We start from the raw sequence: 25,442 nt of genomic DNA, 5'->3' as shown, positions 1-25,442 counted from the left end.
CATGAGATGTACGTAAATATCAGGGATAACGAATGAGTGAAGCAAAGGGGATTTTACGTCATACACTTTTTTGTCCAATCGCGTTTATCGACGGAGAATCAGTCGCTGGGTTAGAGGTTACAAATATGGCACTGTCCTTATCTTACAGAATGGAAATGTTTCATAGTTTGCTTTATGATGCATGATTTAAGGGATTATTAAATTCTAGCTAAGTATTCCAAGTGTTGGAACATCTTTTGTTTTGACCTTTTTGATAGTAGTGAAATATCCTTAGTGCCAACATTTGAGCTGCGTTACCTGCGTTTTTCGCACTGAGCTACAGTCATGTCAGGGGTAAATGTTTGGACTCGTAGCCGGGAGAGGATGAAGCGATTCCCCGAGTTGTTTGCCATGTGTTCCGCAGAGGTGAATGGAAATCACGAGACTCGGTTAGCCGAATAGTTAACGTCAACACCGCGACGAAAAACTGACGTTTCTAAAAGTCCAATATTATCTATTTTTGCTGCTAGCTAGCTACGTATATGCAGGGAACTGCAGCTCTAGCTAACCTAGCCTAGGGATAATTATTTTATGTTTCGTAGGCGGCTGTTTATGGCAAATGTGTCGTTGCAACAACAGCTGGCAAGCAAGAACTGAAGAAAGATTTATGTATAAAAGAATTCGAAGCACTGAGGACCTGCTTCATCTCTGCTGTATGTGAAATGTAATTTGCTAAACTCTCGCAAGGTATTTTAAAATTATCCTAAAGCACGCGGAATTTGAGATCTAGCAAAATTAAAAAGCTAACGAAGGTAGCCATGACGGATAGAGAAACTAAAATAATTATAGAAAATGCCAAACATCACTTTGCTAAGACCTCAGCTCACCGAGGAAAGAGTGCTGGTAAAATTGCTTTCGTTAAAGTACACTTTATCTGAAAAAGGATTTCTAAAGCTAGCTTCTCAGTGTTATGTGAAATGTGAATTTGAGCTAAAAATGACCAGAATGTTATTTCTGGTAATAATACTAGAATGTTAATTCTGGTATTATTATATTATTGTATTATTTGTGGCATTGTTTCCCTACAAAACTGTATTGTAGACATCTTAATTCCAAATGTTAATTTTTCATCTAATTTAGATAAACACTTTTCTTGTCTTTGCAGGCGAAACAAGGTGTAAAGTAGAGGATGAGCAGTCGTTTCCTGGGTATAAGCATGCATAAACATATCAGTTGCTGTTTAAATTTAAACATATCAGTTGCTGTTTAAAATTTATATATAATGTAGATGAGCAGATATATTGGTTTATTGAAATATTTAAATACAATATTCATATTAAAACATAAATTATCATGCAGAAAATAAACAATTTGTATACCTCTTGGTTTCTTTGAGGAGTGAGCAATGATTGTGCCAGGAAATGTACTTTTTTAACAGTGTTTACTAGTATGGACAGGTCATTCTGACAATGGCTGGCTGTATCTATCTTTTGTTAAAATGTAATAAATTAGATCAAGATATAGATAAAATAATTGAACTAATCATAACCAGACTGTTAATTTGCTTGCAAGAGAAGGGGATTGTAGAAGTCAAATCAGGCAGGATGAGTAATGAGCTGTGTTACACCTCTAAGGGTGGCACAACACACCCTAATTGCTTCTCTTGAATCTGTTTTTAAAGGGTACACTAAAAAGACACCTTTTAAAGAACTGCTCCCAGCTCCAGAGATAAACATAAAAGGCTGGCTGATTAATGTTTCACTATGGGTTTCATGTCACTGGCACCTGAAAAGCTTACACACTTCAGCTTGCCACATATGGAAACACAAGCTGCATTGGTGTTATTGATGCCTTGCTGCAAAACCCACACCCTTGTTAGCTAGATGTTAATTGATGGAGTGGCCATAAAGGCAATTCAGTAATGACTTTGGATCAACATACAATTCAAATAGCCAATTACAGAATGTGCAACAGTAAAAGAAGAGATAAATTATGGAAGTTATACTCAACTTCCCTCAGCTTTGACTGAATCATTGTATGTGGCCTTTGGCATCATGTGCTGGTGATTCTCACATTTCCAGTGGAGTATAAGGTGTTATTTAAAAGGCCCTGTAGAAATGATTGTGTTTAGCCACTGGCTAGCCATTTTATAGCCATTTATATACACTAAGGGAGTTGTTGAATTTGAACTTATTTTTAATTTGCTAGTAATTTGATTAATTTTTCACTTAAACACAACTGTCAGAATGATAAATGTTTCAACATGCATTCTGTAATCTCAAATGTGCAATTTTTTTTAAAGAACCAGTTGTGTGCATGTTTGCAAATGACAATTGCACAGTCAGAGTTGAATAAAAATGAGCTTTTAATTGTAGCTTTTATTTTTTGACAAGGAATACTTGACATTTAAAATCCACAGTAATTTGAAACAGAAAAATGGTTTCAAAGCATGTTGTTTGTGCATATTGCATATGAAATATTCAGATGGGAAAAATTCCAGGTGGAAAAATAAGGTGTTTGATATTTGATAAGAACTCTACAACTCTAATGCTTGAGTTGGGGAAAAGTATTAGTAATTATCCAATTTTTATATAATGGTATGGCCAAAAAAAATTAAAAAATAAATTAATAAAAATCACAGCAAGAAGCATTTTGTAAAGACAAACTTTATTCCTGAAACAAAGCATTTACTTAACAATATTTCCATTAGGTTATTGCTTAAGAGAAAAATATTCCTATACACTCCACAAAGTGAGTTTGGATTGAGCAATGTCCAAACACTTGTACTTAAAACACATGTATATGTCAAGTATCTAAAACGTCAGCTGCAGTCTGATAAATTTACAAAGTGTATAAGATGTATTTAATGAAAGATTTAAAAAAAGCTTTGAACAAAAGTTCACTACCATTTCACATATGCAACATGAACACCAGACCAGTTGACAAAAAAAAAAAATAAATAAAATAAAATAAAAATAATAATAATGCCCCAAAGGAAGGTGTCAACAAGCACAAACTTATAATACATTAAGTGAAGGCTTGAAACACAAGCTAAAACCACAAACTAGTAAAGAGGAAAAGACTGAAGAAGCAGGACTGTCGCACACATAGCATAGGTGTAACAGACCCACAAAGCACTGGAATCTTTAGCCATATATGGAATACAACATGGAATATAAATCTGAAATGGAAAAAAATCTGCAAGAATAAAGAATTGCATATTATTTTCTCAGTTCATTTGAAACTCTCTTGATTCAACTTAATTATAAATTATAATCAAGATATGTAAATAATTATGGTAAAATGGTCCAATTTTAAAACACTACTTAGAGAAATCTAGTAATGCCAACACAAACAGAACATCTCAAACAAAAATGGCAAATAAACAACAGCGGGTGAAATAAGTATTGAACATGTCACCAATTTTCTAAGTAAATATATTTCTAAAGATGCTATTGACATGAAATTCTCACCAGATGTCGGTAACAACCCATCCCATCCACACATGCAAAGAAATCAAACCATAGATGTCCATAAATTAAGTTGTGTAACAACGAGAAATGACACAGGGAAAAAGTATTGAACACATGAAGAAAGAGAGGTGCAAAAAGCCATGGAAGTCATGACACCAACTGACATCTATCAGTAATTAGAAAGCAATCCTGCCACTTACTGCCAATTAATATCAGCTGGTTGAACTGATGGCCTATAAAAAGGTGTCACATTACCAAGGTGCCACACAAGAAACATCTCATGATGGGTAAAACCCGTGTGTGCGCGCTCAATACCTCTGTGATGGCATTGGTTACAGAAGAATTTCTAAACTACCGAAGGTTCCAGTGAGCACTGTTGGGGCCATAATCCGCAAGTGGTAAGAACATCATTTCACCATAAACCGGCCATGACCAGGTGCTCCCTGGATTTCAAGATTTCAGACAAAGGAGTGAAAATAATTATCAGAAGAGTTGTCCAAAAGCCAAGGACCACCTGTGGAGAGCTACAGAAAGACCTGTAATCAGCAGGTACAATTGTTTCAAAGAAAACAAGTAATTCACTCAACTGCCATGGCCTGTATGCACTTTCAACACGCAAGACTCCATTGCTGAAGAAAAAGCATGTTGGAGCGTGTTTAAAGTTTGCTGAACAACATTTAGACAAGCCTGTGAAATACTGGGAGAATATAGTTTGGTCAGATGAGACCAAAATTGAACTCTTTGGATGCCATAATACACACCATGTTTGGAGGTCAAAAGGCCCTGCATATCACCCCAAAAACACCATACCAACAGTAAAGTTTGAGGTGGGAACATTACGGTGTGGGGCTGTTTTTCAGCATATGGCACTGGCACACTTCATATAATGAAGGATGAATGGACAAATGTATGGAGACATTCTTGATAATAATCTGCTGCCATCTACCAGGATGATGATGATGATGATGATAAAATGAGGGCAGACATTTCAGAAAGACAATGATCCCAAACACACAGCCAAGGAAACTCTCAATTGGTTTCAGAAAAAGAAAAGAAATCTGCTAGAATTGCCCAGCCAATCACCTATGGAAGGAACTAAAGCTCAGAGTATCCCACGGAACCTTCAGGATTTGAAGAGTGTTTGTGTGGAAGAATGGGCCAAAATCACACCTGAGCAATGCATGCTACTAGTTTCTTCATACAGGAGGTGTCTTGAAGCTGCCATCACCAACAAAGGCTTTTGTGTGAAGTATTAAATTTCAGTAAGCGTGTTCAATACTTTTTCATTTCTCATTATTACACAACTTAATTTATGGACATCTATGGTTTGATTTCTTTGCATGCATGGATTGGATGGATTGTTACTGACATCTGGTGAGAATTTGATGTCAAGGGCACTTTTAGAAATATATTTACTTAGAAAATTGGTGATGTGTTCAATACTTATTTCACCTGCTTTATGTATGAACAAGGGTGGTTACATGATTTCTTTAGTTACAAGGTAAACTCTTGACAGTTCAGAAAGCTTTCATACTAAATACAAAGCCACCCTGAAAAGGAGAAAAATAAATTACAGAACTGTTTAGGTCTACAAAAATTTCACAATTTTTTTCTGGTGCTACAGGTGTTTCTACCACCACAAAAGGATCATTTACAAAGTGCTCAAAGCATTTATAAACTCTGATTCAAGTACATACCTATGCACCTCACATAGGCTAATTATCTTTTCAGTAATAAACCCTGACTTGTGTGGAAAGTAATGGCCATAATTTGTCAACCATATTTGTAAGGAGAGCTACAAGAGGCAGTACTGGACAAAAATATGACATTTCTGAGTCTTCAAAATAAAGTCTTTGATGTGACTGAGGTCAATGGCAATGAGTAGAAAGAATATGTAATTGTTTATTTATAACAATAGAAACAAAACTATTTAATTTAAAGAATAGCAAAGATAGCAACCAGGGTGATTGGTCCAAGAATCAGGTTTAAGTATAAACAGTCATCTCTCTTCAGAGAAAGTTTTACAAAGCAAAATGATCACCTTACTCTTTTCTGACCGACAGTGGAAGTACACTCAATTGACCTGAACATACCAGAATGCAGTTAAGGTCCAACAAATCCATAAGATCTCATGGACATACTGTAATAGTAACAGAGTTGTATCTTTAGAGGGAAAAGAAATATAGTTTGAACATGTGCTTTCTTCTAAAGGTGTGGCTGACCACTAAGCAGAGGGAGGAGAGAATAGTGTAGACCCTGAAGCTCCTTCAGCTGAGTGCAGGGATGGGACATCTACCAGCGTTATAGGAAATCTGCTCCTCTAGAGAAGAGAGGGTGAGAAGTGGATTTGTATTGGATGGTTTTGCAGATCGAGCCTACTTGCAGTGGTGTAATGAACTACAACCCTTCACTGGAGACAGACATGTTCTAGTAGGAAAAGTACAAAAGTGGAAGAGCCCACCCAAGTTAAACGTTCAATGTACAAGTATTTTCAAGCATCAAATTTAAAATGCATTTTCCAGACTTAAACATCAAATGTAAAATATTTACTAGAGGGTTTACTTGAATGCTCAGCTTTTATGATTCAAAGCTGATCTTGGTCAATTCAGCATGTTCAGTTTAAGTTGCTATAATTAATTTCAAGGAAACCTGTACCATAATATAACATAGTATGGCATGGTATGTTGTGTATTTGTATATATTCTATATATAAGGAGTTATGTCTGTCATGACAGTTATATCAGTCAAATGACAATGTGAAGAAAATTCTCAGTATTTTTATGATGGTTAGTTTCAGTATGTCAAATGTTCTTGTTGGTTTTGGTTTTTAATTTCCCTGAAAAGTAATGTGCATCATAGACTATACTGTAAAAACAAGATGTGGAAAAGTAACTGTAGTTGCCAAATGCAAAACTGCTACAGTAAAGTTCTGAAATTCTACTCAAGTATATTCCACCACTGCCTAACGTTTAGTAGGAAAGCTTCACTGAAAATAGCTCTTCTGGTATAATTGACCATCCTTCTGTTGACAGAAGATTCTGCATATGTGTGAAACATGGAAAAATATAGCAATATGGGAATATGGAGAGAGGTCCTTCGTCTCAGCCACAAAAAATGAACCGTGGAAGTGTGTGCATATATGATTCTGTGTGCTGAAACCTTCACTTGCTGAAACCTGCTATTCTGCATTTTGGCTCAGGGGAGTCCGTTTGATCTGGCGGGAGTGGACCACAGCTCCAGCCAGTAGCTGACCCTCCAGGGCTGCATGGAGGTCTGATCCCTCTAGCCCCAAAAAGGGCTCAAGACCAGGAACCCCCCTCGCCTCAGCCCCCAGGGCCCTGCGCCTCCTCCTCAGGTCCATATCTCCCTCCTCTCTGCTCTTCTTGTCATCTTTTTTCATCTCCTGCCCTTGAACAAACACGTCCTCCTTCAAGTCCCTGCCTCCTTTATTCAGAGGTTTAGGCACGTGACCCTCTTTAGCGCCAACCTCCTCCTTCCTGCTGTCGCGCTTGTCAATGATCTGCTGCAGCTGGGCCAGCCTCTCCTCCTTCTCCTGTAACATCTGTTCCCTCTCAGCTCGCACCATCAGCTCATTATCAGTCTCCTCTTTCTCTCTCTTCAGCCTCTCTGCTTCCAGCCTCTCCTTCTCCAACCGTTCTTTCTCTTGGCGGACTCGTTCCAGCTCCTGCTCCCGAGCAAGCTTCTCCTTCCTCTCCCTCTCCTTTCGTTCTTTCTCGACCCTGGCCTGCACCTCTTTCTCAATTCTCTCCTTCTCCATCTTGTCCTTCTCTATCCTCTCATTTTCTGCTTCCAGCTGGGCTAGCCTCTGTTTAACTCTCTTCTCCTCCTCTGCAATCACTTCTGGCTCCAACTGCTGCATGTTGTCTTTGAGCTTTGCTGGTTTGTCTCCGAGAGGCTTGGGCTCATGGTTGCGCAGGGGTACCCCTCTAGCGCCCACCTCTTTTACTTCATCTTTGGGGAACACTTCTTTTGGGACCCCATCATGCACTATCTGGGGAGGCTGATTCTTTTGTTGTTGATTCTCCATGCCTCCATCTTGTGCTGCCATGTGTTGAGCAGCATTCTCCGCCTCCGCTGCATTCTTCCCAGCATGGACTACGACGGGATCTTTCGCTTGCTGCTCTTTGGCCTCAGCTGCAAGTGCTCCATGTGCAGGATCCTGTTGGTGCTCCAGGTCCTGGTCTAGAGCCCTCACATTTCCTGCTCCATCAGCTACTTCAGGCTCTTGCTGGACCCCCTTGCCTAAGTCTGCTTCAACCTCAGCTGAAAACGGGAGATGACGACAACAGATGGCTTACTATATCATATCCACTTACACCGTCAAATCACTTTTAAGAGTATATATTTTACACTCACAAACCTATATGATGCGTTTCATCCTTTTTAGTAGATGTTCACTTCAGTTAAGCAGATATTCAAGAGAAGAGTATGACTGAAACTTTTAACAAACACTGCTCAAGACAAAGGTGAAACACTCATTCCACCATAGCAAAAACTTTAGGTTGAACACATGGTCTACCCTCAAGGCCTTGAATGTGGCATCTCATCTGTGGTTGGTTGAAGTCCCTTTAACTATATTTTTTAAACTTTTAACAAACCAGAAAACCAGCTGCCTCAGTGCTCGAGACCTTACACTGACCTCCTACAGCCTTTGAGTCCTCCTCTTCCCCCTTCTTCTGATGGATCTCTTTGTGTTGTTCCTCAATGACAGCCAGTAGCTTCTCCTGCTGGTCCAGCAGCCTCTTTTGCTGCTCTTGTTGCTCTTTGATCACTTGTAGCAGCATGGCATGGTCCAGCACACCCTCTAAGTAAAACATTTAAAATTCTCTAGTCATCAGAGCCCAGCATTTATAGACCACTACTGGTACTGCCAACTGCAGATTCTTTAGATGATTCACTGGATAAAACAAAATATTCTAGTTCTTTCTACAACACATTTATAGTACAGTGTAAGTAACTTGAGGCTTTCCATGTCTGTCATTGTAAATCATCTTAACTCTGATCCATGGAAAATCTGGATTTATTTTCTTTATTAAGTAGTAGTTAAAATGTTGTCAACTGATGTTCTTGCTTTAACAATAGAAAACAACACATGAAGATCATGGGCGTTGTTTGAAACACCGATCTCATGTTTCCTACTATGGATCTGGAGGGATACCAAACAAGTAGTAGAAGGAACAGACAGGGATGTAGTAATATCTACTACAGGGGTCTTGGGTTGAGTGTTACTAGCATAATTTTGTTAGAGATCAGAGGGAAAAGAAACAAACAATTACTATTAGATTAGTGCGGTCTGTGAAAAAAAAGAAGAAAGAAAGAAAAAGAAAAAAAAAACGACTCATACCTGCAACTATCTTTTTAATCACTGTGGCAGGAGTCCATGGCACAAGAGAGCAGTGGAGCAAGACAGACAGAAGAACAGACAGAGCACAGAGGGCCTTAAGAGTGCCTTAATCCACATGAACAAGGCAAGCAAGAGACAGAAGCAATTCAAAGATTTTTCATATTTCATCAGAATAAATGCAAAATACTGTGATGCATGGTCCATTTGCAGAGACTTGAGGAAACAGCATGAATCATTTGGAGAATGAAGTGCAGAAAAAGCAAAGTAAAGAAAGACAAATACTTGCTGACGAACGCAGGATAAGTCAGCAATCTCCTGTGCTGTATAAATCTTAGCTCAAAACAAGTGGAGTCTTACATGGATGTTTCCAATTCCCCCCCACCCCCCAAACACAGTACTACTTAGGAATCATGGCCAAGTTCTGAACTCTGAAAGGTTTTCTGGAACTCTGGTTCTGAAACTTGCTATGAGAACTCTGGTTCTAAAATGTTTGATGAGGGCCTACTATAAAGGATAGAGAATTGTGCGTGTGAGGACAAACTTGTTCATCTTGGTGTGTTCCTTCTCCTATTTTAAAACAGTGAGGCAGCCTTTTCTCATTGAGGAGACACCAGACAAAGAAGAACAAATACATTCTGAACAAAGCTCAAACATGAGAATGATGAGCTCGATATCAATATGCCCCCCAATACTTGATTACTCATCACTCTCGCTCTTACACAGGAAAACACATTACTGGGAGTTACTCAGAATATAGTCTTTTTTTCCCCATTTTTGATCATTCCTTTTTTGAAACACAAAAAGCTCCATCAGACCCTGGCAAGTTTTCTACTGTAAAGTCATATGAAAGTCAAATACAGAGAGACACATTTACTTAGTGAGTCTCTCTCGCTCTCTCTCACCCCCCCCCCCAAACCCACAGAGAGAGAGAGAGAGAGAGAGAGCACAGCTGTGCTCACTGTAGCACAAAGATGACTACATTGTCTTTCAGTTCTTGTGATACCAATCAAAGCTATCATTTTGCCTGAATACATTTAAATGAAACAATACATTTATATAGAACCTTCTGCTTAATAAACATTTAGAAGCCACTTCATACATAAATAGCAGTTATATTAGCACCTGTTGTTCCAGGCTGTTCCTGTTCTTAGGCACAGTAGTGCGTTTTAGAGGAGATTATCTAAGTCTGTGTGTGTTACAGTATATGGTCATGCCTCTGTCTCCTGAGTCTACTGAGCTCTCAGATGGATTGAAGGAATTTACCTTCCATCTTGTCTCCATCACCGTCCTTGAGCTCCTTCCCATCTTGGCTCTTTTCGTCTTTATTCTCTGGAACAGGAGCCCCATCCCCTGCCTCAGGCAGAGGGGCCACTGCTTCAGCCTCTGTCCAGAGAGTCGGTAAGGGTGTGCAGAAGTTAAAACCCGCATGTCAAACCCTGAGTGCTTAAGCCATCTCCTCAGGTGACTGATACATGCTTGCTAACAGTGTATACCAACATTTCTTGATAGACAGACTTGATAAGTGTGCAATGTACTCAGCGATACTCACGCTTCCCTTCCCCAGGATCAGCTGCCTTTTCAATTCTCTCCTCCTTTTCACCAGCTGCTCCATCCTCAGCCTGCTGCCCCTTTACTAAAGGCTGTTCTCCATCCTTATGCACCAACACCACTGGCTGGGGCTGCTTCAGGTCACCTAAGTTCATCTGAACCTCACTGGCCACATTCTCGACACCTTCCTGCTTTTTAGGCCCCGCCTCCTGCTTCACGATGTCTTGGGCTACCTCTGGTACCAGCCCCACCTCCTGATTGGCCAGCTCATTCTCTTCATTTTTGGCAGGCTGGTTCTTTTCTTCATCAAGCTCCTGCTGGTTCTTGCGCTCCTCTATATGAACTTCATCATGAGGGATAGGAGGCTCATGGCGATGGGCCTCTCCATCAGGCACTGCGACTCCTGGAAAGGAGACAGAGATGGTGAGCCCAGACACAGTCAGTCATTCTGCACTTAGAGACAATAACAAAAGACAACAGAACCACAGAACAAAAGAATCACAAGCACTATACAGTATAACATATGCTGCAGTAAGAAAATGTTCCCCAAGCAGATACTAAACATCTATACACACAGTGTTTTGATTTAAATTGCATCTTGTTACCTGCTTCGGGGCGGTTCAGTTGTGCTTCCTCCTTCTTCTTCCTCTCAGGCACTTCCACAGGTCCTATTATCTGTGGAGGATCAGCTGGGGCCTTTTCCCCAGGCACCACCACCTGGCCTGGAGGAAGGACCTGCTCCACAGCAGGTTTTGGCTTCTCCAGTCCTTCTGCAGGCACTGGGGCTACTGGGCTTTCTTGAGCTGAACCCAGAGAACACAGTTGGCAATGAAAAGTTATAATCTATGCAATAGGTTGAAAGGTTTTATTTAAAACACATGCCTTATCAGACACCTGAAACTCAAGTATAGGTCAGCCTACGTATTTATCTTTTTACAGTCGGTCTACAACCCCTCCATGCTGAATTCAGACATACTCTTAACACTGAGCAGCAGAGGGCAGCAGAGTACGGGGGACCACAGCAAAGAGGCTGTGCATTTGGAATTCTATTGGAGATAACAGATAGATGGATGCATAGTGCTTTCCATATAACCTTGCCTTTTGTCCTGAGCAAAAGAGCCTTTGAATATTTACACTATATCTTCCTTTGTCCTGGGGCTATGGCTTTTTTCATAGCTGAAAATGCGTGGAGTGTTATGCTCAATTTGATTTACATAACCAACATCACTGAAGAGTTTTGATTTAGACATGTAAATATATATATATTCTACAAAAATAAATTCTGAGTTGTCAATGTATTACCCCAAAAATATATCTATTTAAATATGGTCTAATCATTCAAATCATTTGAATATTATACTGTGTAAAAATTTTATGTGAATAGAAATATCTCTGAACAGGTCAACGTTTAAAACTAAAATACATAAAACCAAATAGACAATAGAATAATGGCCTGTATATTCATAATTCATTTGGACATACAATTCAATTAATCAAATAAACAAAAACTTCTTGATAATTTATGAATACATTTGCATTTCATTTGCTAGAACAAAATAAAAGATCGACCTGCTGTCATAAGGAATCCATTTTACCCATTATGACCTCAAGAGACATAAAAGCAACAGAAGGAAGACAGCCAGCAAGAACAAGAGCAAGTGAGAGTGTGAAAGGAAAGTAAAGATCTGTGCCGTCCTGCTCCTGTATACACACACCTCCACACGGCTCTGTGCCGTCCTGCGCTTGCAGACACACACCTCCACACGGCTGTAGGCAGCAGGCTTTTCTGCTCACTCCACCATTCACACTCACTCACTCACTCCCCAAGTCCCGAGTTTCCGCACAGCTGCCCTTACCAGCACGCCGTAAACAGGAAACAGGTGTGGAAGTGGGTGTCCGCTTGGTGATAAATGCCAGTGTCAGTCAGGGAGATGAGAGAGAGAGAGAGAGAGAGAGAAGAAAGGTGCTGTTGGGATATAAAGCTGTCTGAACTGCCCTTGTGCACTTTTTTTTATGATCCTCGCCCTTTATACAGTGGGGGGAATTTGAGTCCCTCCGTCATTTCCTTTGCCCTCTCCTGTATTTGGACGCCCTCCCGCCCCTCTCCCCTGGCTGGAGCTTGAACGGGAAAACGCCAGCGGCCGTCTCACTGCTGCTCTGGGACAGAGCGCGCTCAGGTTTGAAGGGCATCATTCAGGTCACAGCACCACTCAAAGGCCTACTTTTGGAGCTGGTCCCACCCTCTCCACCTGCCATTTTACTTTAAGTCCTCTCTCGCCTCCGTTTCCCCTCACTCTAGTTTTGTCCCATTGCTGCCCGTTCTCCCCCAGCGCTGACGTACCAGGGTGTTTGGGCAGGTCAACCGCGGCAAAGCCACCCACTTTGTCGTTGCCAGAGGCAGCGGGCTGAGGCCCTGGCTGGGCGCGCTCACTGGGTATGGACAGAGTGGTGAAGGTGCTCAGCAGTAGGATCCCGAGGCCGACCCACAGAACTAGCTACACACAGACAGATGGGAAAAAATAAAGAGGAACCCGATATTAACATTTTTAAAAAGTATTATCCTCCTATTCCTTGGCAATGGAATTCATCTCACTAAATACTGGCAGAGATTGCAACTGTGTTCATTAACAGCAATTCAAACTGAGGTGAAATCTATTAAAGAAGGCTCTAACCATCACAGTATCCCCAGAATCTCTGAGTATTCTTTTGGCACTAGTGGCATAAGAGGCTTCAGGCCACTTGGCATGAAAAAGGGGCACTATCCTGGCAGGGGGGCATTACTCTCTCATGCCAACCCAAACATCTGCTGTGGCCATTATGGAGGAATAAATAAAAAAAAAAAAAACAATTGCTAATTCTCTTTTGTGCCTTCCCTAAATTAGGACTACCATCCTTTTGGGCAGACACCACTGGCTAGGCAAAGAGAATGGGCATTGGTGGAGGCAAACACAATGGCAAATAGAATGTGACGCCTGAGGGCACAGCACTATAACATCAGCTTGGCGGCATGAAGAACAACAAATTCCATGGTACCGTGTGTTTGGTGACTGCACCCTCTCATGCAAAATGCAGTGAATTGGCAAAAATAGACAAATCAAACGGTCTAAAGTGGTGCAATTTATTTAACACAAACTATATTGCATGTCAGGTTTATGCCATCAGTCTGTTGTTGCTGTGCAAGTAATTAAGGCTAAAGATGGAGGAGATGCAGGAGCTCAAGGCACTAAACAAGACAGACTCTGCATGAACTCCCTCTCAAACACATGCCACACATGACGTCAACAGCTGTGTGGACCTCTATACTAATGATATTCTACATTAAAGACTCAAAGTATCTGCCATGTGTTTGTATGTCGCACATGTGTAAAGAATTTCTGTGTATTTCTCTTAGTACATATCCTGCAGAGACTCTATACAATTTACTTTTATATTGCCTTCATGTCTCCCTATGGCAAATACAGAAATGTCCAAACCATGTGAACACGCACAATACTGAAGGACCAAACTGTCTTGCTCCATCAGTACCAGCAGAGTAGTGCAGGAGACTGATGCTCTAATGCTTTTAGTTTCAGTCGAAGCTGTACTGATGGATTACAGTGTAAGAGGGGCCATTAGACCAGTCTGAAGTCAACATACAAAAGGTAATCGCTCACAGGGACTCTCAGACAGATGAATACTCAAGCATAGATGGGCTACTTTGTGTGCAGTACCTGTGCAGCAAGGCCGTTCTTCATGATCTTCCTGTAGATGAGAGCTGGGCAGATAAAACAGATCAGGCTGCCCATAGTGGCTCCAGTTAGACCCAAGATAGTCTCCACTGGAATACACATATACACAGACAGACACAGATGTTTATTATGCATCATAAAACATGCATATAATGCAACACACATTACTATTAGCACTTATATTATCAGAATAACACTAATTGCAGCTGAACACAAACAAATACGTGTTTTTGAAATATGACACCCTGCACTGCAAACTATTAATCACTGCTCCCCAGTATGTGGAAAGCATCCAATCGGATCTCTTGAATCACTGTACCAGGCTTTCATCACTCCTTCTGCAAACCTCTTACCATCTTTTCTCCATGCTGCCCTCACACTACCAGTCTGGGCACAGGGCCCATGGAGCATCTTTCATCCTAAGAGCAGCCATATTGTTTCACTCAAATTTATGCCCTGCGGTGTCTGTTTCCCTATGGCTGGATTTGTGGCTACAAATTTGTGGCTCCACTGGTGGGTAGTGGAGCCATCATGGAGGACAGAGCTATGCCTCCCTTCAATCCCCTTTGTGTGTCTCACCCTCTCCCACTCTATTAGGCTAATTGGGTCCACGGAGCCAAGCAGAACCCATGCCAACAATAGCGAATCTCCACAGAGTATGAATAAAACATAGGCCATCCTCTCCCTAAAGATGCACCTCTTTATTGTCTCGCTTTACTGATAAAGGATGAGCGATTCTGAGAGGGAGGAGACGGTCTGACAGAGCATCTGATGGAGAGCAGTTTTAAAGAATGGGGTGAACTGGAGTTTGACGTCAGCGCACGTGACATAGTCATTAAGGTCAAACTGGCCTTGAATGGGAATTTAAATGAGCAGATAAGCACAAACGCAGATGAAAACATACGTGTGCTCACTAACCGTTGGGGATGAGGATACCGCCCAGCATGGTCCCGAAGACGATACACAGGGTGATGCTCTTGAAGCGAAGAGGCGGCATGTACCCACCTGCTGCAAAGGTGCCATCCTTCTGCTGTAAGAGACCACGGAGAAAACAGCATGATTCCCCATGACTACGTGTGATTTACTGAAGTGTCCAAGGTTTCCCCACATTCTTTCCCCACATTCCACACAAATATCGTGACATTAAAGTGACATGCGTGATGGTAGCGGATTCGGTACAAAGCGTGCTCCTGAATGACTCATTAAGTAACTGTTTTGTCAACAGGGCCAAAACATCCAGTGTGTCTGAAGGGCGGAGCCTTCATCCTTGCTCCACCCGGCATCTCAGCTGATTCAGCATTGTAGCGAGAAGACTGAGAGCCAGCATCCTGGCAGCTTTATGGAGGAGCTCTCCTTATCTCGTCATCAATCGCACACTTTTAGTTCCCCCCCGAATATGTCTGTTTGGTAGATTCTGCCTAACAGCTTACATCACCTCCCCCAAGCGCCACACACTGGGAGGTACCATGCTGCGAATGCCGGGGGTCTGACTCCACCCTGGCTTGTAATGGGACACTGGGATTGGTGGGATGAGAAGAGGTGATCACACAATGATAGTTGTTTAGTTGTTTACTGTGCACACTCTGAATAGCACTACTAATTGGTTCTCACTGAATAATTTGAGTACACCTGCCAAATATTTCTTAAAATGTTCCCATGCCCAAACTCATCCCCCTTGTAAAATACCCCTTTTGCATTGTTTTTTACTCAAAATTATATTAAGATGTCTATTAATTAATATTTTAATCCCATCTACAAATGAGTTCTTCAAACAAAATCAAAACTGGACAAAATGTTAACCTGTAACCATGGGGTGATCCCCCATGCAGTGGACTATTTGGTTCAGCATATGCAACCGCCATAGTTTCAGACAAGCACGAGACTTGATTTCCCAACCCCAACTCTTCAGGTGAAACCAGCCATCCCACCTGATCTATTTGACCACTGCTTACAAGATATTCTTATACATATTATAATAAGTTAAAAGCAAAAGCAACTTTACTCATTGTGTGTTTAATTTGCCATCTGGTGTGGACCAGAGAAGGATGGGTTTCTCTTGGGAGTCTTGGTTCCTCTCAAAGTTTCTTCCTTACTTACTCAACAGGGACTTGCACCTGAATTCTATCTATATATGATTTCTGTAAAGCTACTTTTTGACAACATATGTTTAATGCCCATCTCTGTGTCTATTTCAGGGAAAAAAAATCAGTGTCCATAAGCTTGGAATGTCAGACTGCAGAAAAGTGAATACTTGGCTAATAAGCTTCCCTTCGATTACCCAGAGTAGCCAGCTGGTGCATGTAGCCATAGTCAATCCAGGCAGTATGAAAGTCAAGCACCAAGTCCAAGCTCACCTGCTGCTCAAACAACATGGTGTTGATGGCCTGTCTGCAGGGCAGAATCATCATGGGGAAGCCCACTGCCACAGACATCATGAAGCCCACTCGGATCATCTCCGTCACCAGGTTTGAGGGGAAATTCATTAGCACGTTCCCATCAATGGTGTCAGTGAAGCTCACATAGCCAAAGAAGCCCACCTGTAGGAGACGAAAGGAAGCAAAACAGAAGTGGAAAGAGAGGGGTCAGACAGAGCAGGAGGAGGATTAGAGCAGCAACAACACCACATGTCAATGACTACCAGACAGTGAAATGCATATGCTTAATACTTAAAAAATAAACAAAAGAAATAAATAAATCAATCTTTGTTCAGTTACAGACTGAGATCTTAATGGCAGTATTCATAAAAACTGCCACAAATCGCCCACAATCATCAGCTTGCCATGCCTTTTTGATGACCTCCCAACTGCTTACGATGGTGCAATATCATGTATATTTGAAGAAACAATAGTGCAGAACTTTGCAGGGAACACGTGTTTTTCAAAGCTGTTTTGATCCCATTTGCCCCTGAACGCTCACAGCAAAGACACACAACAGCAGGACTCTCCTCTCCAAATCGGCCTTGATCTCAGTGCAGATACAGATAGAGGGTTCCTCCAGGAACGGCAGCAGACAGGAAGCCTCGAGACCTCCCCCCACTGCCACCCCCCCCCCCCAGTCTCACCACCTCCTACATTTGTTCAGGGACATAGAGTGAAAGCTAAGAAATGCAAAAGTGGGAATGCAGGAACAGCTGAAAAACACATGAAAGCACTATTAGCTCTCAAGGTAACCTATACGCGTTGCTGTGTGGAGTGAAGAATGGGGTAAAGAACAATCAGATGGCGTGTTAAATAGCATTCCACGTGCAGCTCTACTGGAAATATTTACGGAGGACTGAAGGAGGCTGGCGTCTGAGACTGATGAAGTGGGTTGATGTTTATGGGGTGAGAGAGAGGGCCATTCAGACTGGTCCAGTCATCCTCAGTCCACCCATTCGTGTCGGGTTACACTGAAAGAGAGCTACAGGGTATCACTGTGTGCCACAGAGCTGCAACACTTGGCCAGAGAAGAGAAATCGCCTGTGGACTAGATGGAATTCGCAGGATGCGGTGAGCACTTGCCTCTCCTCTGTCTAAGCACTCACTGTTATTGAAGCCTTAGCAGAGACAGAGAAACTATGTGCATATTCAGTTTGATTCCTAAACAGGCCCCAGTGTTTGATTTCAGTGATAAATAAGAAATATGATTTAAATGAATACTGAACTATTTAGTCTAATTATTCTGATCTACTTAATGTTAATCTTTAAAATAATTCATATAAGGAATATCAATGTCTTCCCCTTGCGCGCGCACACACACGTGCGCACACACACATATACTTACAGTGATGTAAAAGGTAGTGACAACATTGAGTGAAGAGGTGAAGATGGTGCTCATTCTCTTGACTGAGGGCTCATCCAGGCTATCATACGTAGGCAGCACCTGCCTATAGAAGAGAGGAGCTTTTATACTGTCCACAACAAGCTCCACACACCCCCTCTCGAACACTACAGAACTGTCTTACAGCAAGTCATTACATGAAAAGGTCATTTATAACATTAATTAAGAATTACATAAAATTGTCACAGAAATGTTTTACAGACTGTTTTTACATACAGTCACAAAAATGAAGCTGAGGCCAAATCACTATGTAATATGTAATTCTGAACTGGAAGCTTGAGTATTTGGGTGAACACAAACATTGCAAGAGAAGAAGCAAAGCAGGAATTAGACAGAAAAGCTTTTTTTTCAGATGAGCAGAAGGAAAAAAACAGAGGAATGGAGAGAACAGTGGAAGAGGCTACCTGAGAACAAATATTATAAACAAGACCAAAACAAAAAAATCCATGTGTGTCATCAGGACAACCAATAAAAGATTAAATGGAAGATTTACAGTGGCTATATATTAGCAATGAGTGCTAGTCAGATTTTAGAACGTTATAAAAGTTTGTTGCCATCCTTGGCTTTTGTTTGGGCTCTCTTACTCTCCCCCACTCACTGCTCTCTCAGACAGTCTGAGCCCATTCTCTATTTTATTGGAATATACAGCACTGTGTTATGTGCTTTTTAGCCAAAGCCTGGCCAAAGGCCAACCAATCTCAGTGCTGGAGCCCACTTGCAATAAAAACCAGGGAAGGGAGGAGACAGACGAGACTCGCTTCCAGTGAGCGGTACTGACAATCAATAGCTTTTACAGCCATGATACAAGCACAGCATTCAGTCTCATAGTGTCTCTTATGAGACCTGGAGTATGACCTAGTAAACCCTCCTGTTACACAATTACTGGGTGCAGAGTGGGCATGTGCATTTAAGCAATGATTTCATACCACTGAACAAGTGCTAATAAGCGTCTACATTATATGAAAAAGTAGTGTCAACATCATTATAATTAATTAGTTTGTGGTACTATTAAAATGATCATGACACCTGCTATGAAAAGTGTTTGAAGGTTTTACATAACCCATCATGACAATTTTATGACAGAAATAAAATAATGGTGTTGACTAATTACAGTGGCAATTACAAATCAAGCATAATGTCTGCACTCTAAGACAATACCTCATAGTATTAAAACCTGCATTTCAGTGATGCCTTACATAAAGTCAGTTCACCTCTGCATTTCTATTCTGGTCTTTATATGATCCACTACAATCCAACTAAGTGACAAAATAATTTATTTCACTAGAAAACAAGTTTGCAAACATTTGCTCATTTACATGCTATGTGGCATATAGTAACTGGAAGTAAATGAGGAGGTGGTGAAAGGCTGTTTTGTGGTCAGATCAGGAGTCAAGTGTCCTCAGATGGGAAGGCTCACCTCTCCTTTAATGATTTGGCATAAGTGGCATCATGTGTCACACTTTCTGACCACTGTCCAGAGAGCCAGAGCCAAGCATCACTCATCACCCTCTGAGTGAGTGTTAGTTAGTTTGTGTGTGTGTGTGTGCGTGTGTGAGAGAGAGAGAGAAAAAAAAAATGTGTGTGCAGAGAAGGTAACAGTCAGCCACAAGAGCAACATTACCTCATCACTGTACCCGTTAAAACTGTAATCCACCATTTACACTTCCTCCACCCAAACACTCGCTCTCAACCTCTCACACACACACACACACACACACACACACACACACACACACACACACACTTGTGTTGTGTTGTGTTGACAGAGGAAAGCTCACTGAGAGAACATGCAGATGGAGAATGGGGTTGAGAAATGAATGGACAAACAAATGGAGAATGACCACTTGGCGTTTCAAAAGAGAGTTACTATCTCCTCAATAACAATGCATATATTCAGACTAAAACATCCTTAGCTTAAGATGAAGTCTGAAGTCACAATGCCATATGAAGGAGATTTAACCAGAAAGTGCCAAAGATCTTGATGAAGATCTTAATGATGCCAATTTCTACCAACCTTGATGACCTCACATCCACGGTCACAAATTTCACCCCAACAAAAGCTGCTGTGTCTGACACTAATAACAAGATTAGGTCAGAATGGTGCAGTTGACTTAATTAGCTAACATCTTACAAAAGCATTAAAACCAAAACACTGCAGTAACTGCCAGTAACTTGCCCATTCTAGAACTGAATTATAAAAGAGGCAAGTAGACAGATATTAAAATTATCCTAACAAAGCGAACATCTATTCAGATACTTGATATTAATGAAAAAGAAAACCCTTTCAAAATATGATCATTTTCTTTACAACACAATCCACAAATCTACACTGCTTGTGTATATATAAAAAATATTCTGTGAAGTCTTTTATGAATGCAGACAGCATAAGAAAAACTATATATTGCAACAAGAAAGTTAGTACTATTAGTGCCACAGCAGAATCCAACAAACAAAGCACAGACAAAGGCAAAAATCTGGCCGATTGGAGTTTAGAATGGTGACAGCTAGCAGCTGAGGTCCATTTTCTCGGGGCAAATGCTTGCCACATCAACAACCCCAAGCTTCCTGATTCATACCACAACCATATACTCCCAAACGAATTTTTGCAGGAGGAAAAGGGAGCCCCGTCATTGCTAACCACCCATTTCTGCTTACCCAAACCTCTGCTTGAAGCAATAACACCCTGACTATCAAAACAAGGACACAGGAAGAAAGAGGGGGGGAGGGGAGTACTTACGACTGACAGGCGAATGCCATGCCACAGATAGGGATGCAGCGAAAGACGCCGTCCCAGCGTACGTAAATGACTCTGCTGAGCCACAGGCCAGTGAGGAGACCGTGTTTGAAGGAGGAGAGCACGATCTGTAGTGGAGGGGAGAGCAGCAGGGTTACAGCACATCCCACTAGAGAAGTCAAGATGGAGAGAGGAAGGTGAGAGCCTTCAACCAGGCCATCGCTCAGGCCAGTGGCAAGAAAAGAGACTCACAAAAAGAAAAGCCAAAGGAAACAGCAGGCTATTGGAATTACAGCCACATTACCACTACGGACTTTCAGTTTCAACTCCCCATGGTTGACGAAATCAATGCACCTGTACTTGTGGGCTTCATCTACTGGCAGTCAACTGTGGATTTGCTAAGATGAACAAGAATGCAAGCCTTAATACTTGTAACATACCATGAAGCCTTTTGGTTATTTTGCTTACCACCTGATAAACACATGGAAAATAAAATCAGCCTCTCTAGAACATGACGGGAAAAATAAGATGAACTGAAGGAAGTGAACAAAAACGTTGGAAGACATGAAGGACAAAACATATGCAGTATGTAATCACTTTCCCTTAAGAATCCAGTATACCTTCTGAACCATGAGCCCTGTCTATAAGCCATAGTCAAATCCACTTTGATGACAGGGAGTGACAATGAGCTGAATATCTCACACACACACACACACACACACACACACACACACACACGCACGCGCACGCACGCACGCGCACGCACGCACGCGCACGCACGCACACACGCGCACACACGCGCGCGTGCACGCACACGCGCATGCGCGTGCACAAACTATAATCACAGAGACTTGTTTGGGAGGGGGCGTGCCTGAGGGAGGTAATGCAGTGATCAGGTTGAGTCAATGACGGAATCGCGATCCAGCCCAGGGTGTTGACTACTTACGGGTGGCAGCAGAACGTAGTGGCGATAATGGGCAGACACTGCACGACACCCCTGATGCGCCACAGGTGCACTCTCTCCACCCATGACCCACTGATAATGCCGTAACGCAGGGAAGACAAGACTATCTAGAAGCAGCCGAGACAGCGAACGTCAGGGAGCATGAAGGGGATTGAAGCCGTTCAGAAAGGGGGCAAAGGGAAGATGTTATGGTTAGAGGGTTAAAGGCCAGACCGACAAGGTCTGAATGGGATCCTGCCCCTGGAAGCTAGCTTAAATGTCTACACATTACGAAGCAGCTACTGTCATATTTTGAAACTAGGCAATAAAATGTATTTTTCAAACATACCAATAATATTATTACGTGGAAGTTATTTCCAGGATGTAAAAGTGTTATTTTTATATAGGTATGTTAGGTATTTTTATATATATAGGTATCAAATACAACTTTGTTAAAATAGAGTTGTAGCAGCACTGTTACTGAAACTGGCAGCACTGCTAGGGCACATTGCAGCAAATTTAAACCCATTATCAAGACTGAATTATAAGGCATTTATGCAAAAGAGATTACATTAAATGTATTAGCTGTGATGTAGAAAAATTCATTATCTTGTGATGGATTTACTTACTGAATATTAAAGGACTTGCACTGATATGCTTAATGTTTTTGCAGTTTTGGGTGTTTGAGGGGGAGTCAGAGTAAAAGTGGCATCAGGTCCCTCAAGGCATAAGGACATCCTATGATTTCAGTTGAAGGTGATCTGTGTTTTGAAGTAACTACTGTTGTTAAAGAAGTGCACATATTTTTCTATGAATAGACTGGATCAGGAAATGGCTAGAGCGATTCCAAAGTATGTAGCTGAGAATACTGGTATGCTGGGCAAGACTGCATAAGTGATATAAAGGTATAAAGGTAGTGCCAAGCTTTAGAACCTGTGTTAAATGTTTACTTCCATGACTGGGCAGACTTGTCTCATCAGCAGCAGCCATAACTTAACTTAGGAAACACACCAGATGCATAAATTTAACACACATTGGACCATAGGATGGAACCATTCAGGGAGAATGAGAGGGATAGTAAAGATCAGACAGAATCAAAACTCTGCACCTGCCACTATGCTTAATACTGTGTTATTTAGAATTGGCCAGTGAAGTCTCCTTTCACATTACCCAATTGTGATGTATGCTTTATGTGGAGATACATTTAAGAAACATTAAAATTTTCCTTTAAAAGGATTTAAATAACATGACAGTTCTCATATCAATATAAACGATCCAATGCCCCCTAGACACCAAACACTTAATAAATGCTCCACATACAGTGTAATTTTCCCTGCAGGCCACTCACCGTGAACATAAAGAGCGTGTAGAAGATCAGCGCCATTGCAGAGAAGGACTGGAGAGATGCCAACATGTTCCTCTGCAGGCTCAGAGGGAGCACGATGAATAGTGACACAGCAATCAGCAACACAACACGGAAACTACCTGTCACCTGGGCATGGGAGAATGAACAAATGTGGTACACCATTGTTCCAGTTTTCCAGTTATGATGCTCCTTACATGAACACAGACTGCCAAGTCGATCTGTACTTTGGTCAGGAAAATTCTTTTCATGGCTTCATGAAATCTGTGCAGCATAGCACATTCTGAAGATAAGCCACATTTATTTTTGATTGGCAGACCCTCAAGAGAACCGATTCACAGCATAGTATAATGGTCAGTATGGCTTCATAGGGCATCTAACAAGTGTCCATGTTAATATGTCAGGATGTAACTGGGGGTTACAGGGAGTTATCTGATACCAAGTTAGCCAATGGTATATGAAGGAGAGATACTGGTTACCTGTAGACCTAGTAGCTGGGCAAAGAAGTTGGATCCCAGGTCTGCAATGACCACATAGAATGCAATACATGTTCCTAGCATTAGACCTATCATACTAAAGAAATAGAAACAGGGAGACAAAGAGAGAATGGATAAGTTAAGGCTCCATCAAAAAGGTTTGATGGAAAAAGTAACATAATAACTTAACCCAAGGGGATATATCTTACCTCAGTTCCACAAGTGCCTTCCCTGGTTTACCAAAAGCATGAAAAGCTGCAGAAAAAGAAAAAAAAGTATTTACTCTACACGTAGCTGTGTAAATAAGTGCAAATACGCTTAACTACACTACTTGAACCCAAACACACCAACAGAATCATCTTACCAAATGTCACTTTTAAAAGGTCAATATTTTGTTAGTCATTCTCACCCAGACCAGCGTAAGTCCGGCGTTTGGTGTTACTGGCCGTGTGGACCAGGAACATACAGGACTGATGGGTCATCCATGAGCAGAAGAAAAGCAACAGACTGCCTAATACAATACCACACTACATGAAAAACAAAAAGAAAACCGGATAAGAACGGTAAATATATTTATATAAATATTGTCAATTAATGTGGATGATCGGGTTACCTAATAATACAACAATAAAGAGAATTTAGTACAAACACCAATTAATCTAGGTGCAAAGCAAGACAAATAGGAAAGACTGAATGAAAGATTGCCATTCCTTACACATGCATAATTAGAGAGAATAAGTTTCTTTCTGAGAAACACTCATTTGTTCCAGGAACATTCATGGTGGGTAAAGTGTTTACAGAGTATATAGATTCCAACATGGAATAGCTTTGCAAGACTGTAGAAAGTACATTTTCTATGCACTCTCGAAAGGCTGTTTACCTGTTTAAAGCAGAAAGGCATAGTCAGCACACTGACCCCGACAATGCTGTTGACAACATTCATTATTAGACCCCAGTTGGACGACGTCATTTTCGCTCTCCGAGAAACAACTGTTATCCGAAGGTTTAAGGGAAATCCGCAGGTATAAGGGAAAACGGTACGTGTTTAATTTAGATGAGGTATATAGTCCAGCCAGTACAGTCCCTCTATTGCTGTTTGGTCCCCTTCATAAGTTTGTGACGTGGCGCTCGGTGAACACAGGAGGCGAGGAACGTTAGCACACAGGCAACTACAATTTAAAGGCAGGATGTAACAAACTGACATTGTGTAGAATGTGTCATATCTGTAGCCATTCAAATTTCTATCGAGTATGTCTGAATTTTAAATTTACAACCAGACGAGCCAACAAACGTCAGCGCTAGCTGGCTTGTATAGTATGCGCACTAATAAAGTCTGGGTACGTACCACGTCCTCACCTTCACCTCCGATAATGAATTCTATGTCACCATCAGGAGAGCTTATTTTTAAGAACCCCTCAATAATTAACACTGCTGCTACTTACAGTAGAATCATATTAGAAAGAAACACGTTTCGGTGTCAAAATAGAATATTTCCTTAATGCGTAACCAGGAAGTACACACGACGAAGCCGTTGGGGTAAACAGACTCTAATCCATGTGCTGCCCCCTGTGGTCCGGAGGTAAAATAAAATTTTGCATCAGTAATTATTTACTCCTCTCTCTCTCTCTCTCTCTCTCTCTCTCTCTCTCTCTCTCTCTCTCTCTCTCTCTCTCTCTCTCTCTCTCTCTGTGGAATGTCCCCATATAGTTTGTTAATCTAAATAGATATCTCCTGCCATAATAATGCCTGTCATATTGCACTGAATACACTATAGAAACTTTGAAATGTGGAGATCATTGCTCCTGTCTGCCATCATTTACTCTGCACAGATTATGTGTGGTGTTATTTCGTTTGGGTAGAGATATGAGCAGGAAAAGGAAACAGGAACGAAGGATGTTGATGTGCGACAGGAGCTTTGTGGAATTTAAGCCACAGGATCCTCCTGTGCCGTTAGCAGTTCAGATGGTGGAGCAAGGTTGTGATGAGTGTACACCAAACAGGCATTAAGGTGGTC

General features: G+C 41.4%; 2 protein-coding genes across 9 annotated transcripts; one reads left to right on the top strand and one right to left on the bottom strand.

Moving 5' to 3' along the window:
• The first annotated feature begins 85 nt into the window (after positions 1-85).
• Positions 86-2,746, top strand: ndufaf8 (NADH:ubiquinone oxidoreductase complex assembly factor 8). 2 transcript variants are annotated; one of them, XM_027010392.3, is made up of 3 exons: positions 86-405; positions 582-692; positions 1,145-2,746. In XM_027010392.3, exons 1-3 carry the CDS (start codon positions 325-327, stop codon positions 1,163-1,165), a joined length of 213 nt encoding a protein of 70 aa, XP_026866193.1. In that variant the 5' UTR covers positions 86-324; the 3' UTR covers positions 1,166-2,746. The 2 variants fall into 2 exon arrangements, with proteins under 2 accessions (XP_026866193.1, XP_026866194.1); XM_027010393.3 differs by having other exon boundaries at positions 582-726.
• Positions 2,747-5,334: 2,588 nt separating this feature from the next.
• On the bottom strand, positions 5,335-24,949 carry slc38a10 (solute carrier family 38 member 10). Of its 7 annotated transcripts, none has more exons than XM_027010425.3 (18): positions 24,774-24,948; positions 24,309-24,597; positions 23,838-23,955; positions 23,638-23,683; positions 23,432-23,525; positions 22,938-23,081; positions 20,650-20,774; positions 17,856-17,958; positions 16,448-16,630; positions 15,012-15,123; positions 14,076-14,182; positions 12,707-12,860; positions 10,971-11,168; positions 10,367-10,768; positions 10,081-10,200; positions 8,818-8,838; positions 8,113-8,277; positions 5,335-7,736 (listed from the first exon to the last, which is right to left on the bottom strand). In XM_027010425.3, the coding sequence occupies exons 2-18, from the start codon at positions 24,396-24,398 to the stop codon at positions 6,631-6,633; spliced, it is 3,288 nt and encodes a 1,095-aa protein (XP_026866226.2). In that variant the 5' UTR covers positions 24,399-24,597; positions 24,774-24,948; the 3' UTR covers positions 5,335-6,630. The 7 variants fall into 7 exon arrangements, with proteins under 7 accessions (XP_026866226.2, XP_026866231.2, XP_026866227.2 ...); XM_027010430.3 differs by having other exon boundaries at positions 24,309-24,418; XM_027010426.3 differs by having other exon boundaries at positions 24,785-24,947.
• Between the last annotated feature and the right edge of the window lie 493 nt (positions 24,950-25,442).

The sequence above is a fragment of the Electrophorus electricus genome, chromosome 15 (genome assembly GCF_041902795.1).
Source record: "Electrophorus electricus isolate QZ-2024a chromosome 15, ASM4190279v1, whole genome shotgun sequence".
Classification (NCBI taxonomy): domain Eukaryota; kingdom Metazoa; phylum Chordata; class Actinopteri; order Gymnotiformes; family Gymnotidae; genus Electrophorus; species Electrophorus electricus.
This window is presented reverse-complemented; position numbering and strand designations above follow the sequence as displayed.

What these genes read in the sequence shown, in the direction of transcription:
- ndufaf8 (XM_027010392.3), top strand. Translation starts at nt 325, where the DNA reads ATGTCAGGGGTAAATGTTTGGACTCGTAGCCGGGAGAGGATGAAGCGA. An exon ending in TTGCCATGTGTTCCGCAGAG is followed by an intron (nt 406 to 581) that starts GTGAATGGAAAT and finishes TATGTTTCGTAG; the next exon opens with GCGGCTGTTTATGGCAAATG. An exon ending in GGACCTGCTTCATCTCTGCT is followed by an intron (nt 693 to 1,144) that starts GTATGTGAAATG and finishes TTGTCTTTGCAG; the next exon opens with GCGAAACAAGGTGTAAAGTA.
- slc38a10 (XM_027010432.3), bottom strand. Translation starts at nt 24,398, where the DNA reads ATGACGTCGTCCAACTGGGGTCTAATAATGAATGTTGTCAACAGCATT. An exon ending in AAGGCACTTGTGGAACTGAG is followed by an intron (nt 23,526 to 23,637) that starts GTAAGATATATC and finishes CTATTTCTTTAG; the next exon opens with TATGATAGGTCTAATGCTAG. An exon ending in AGAACGGCCTTGCTGCACAG is followed by an intron (nt 12,861 to 14,075) that starts GTACTGCACACA and finishes GTCTGTGTGTAG; the next exon opens with CTAGTTCTGTGGGTCGGCCT.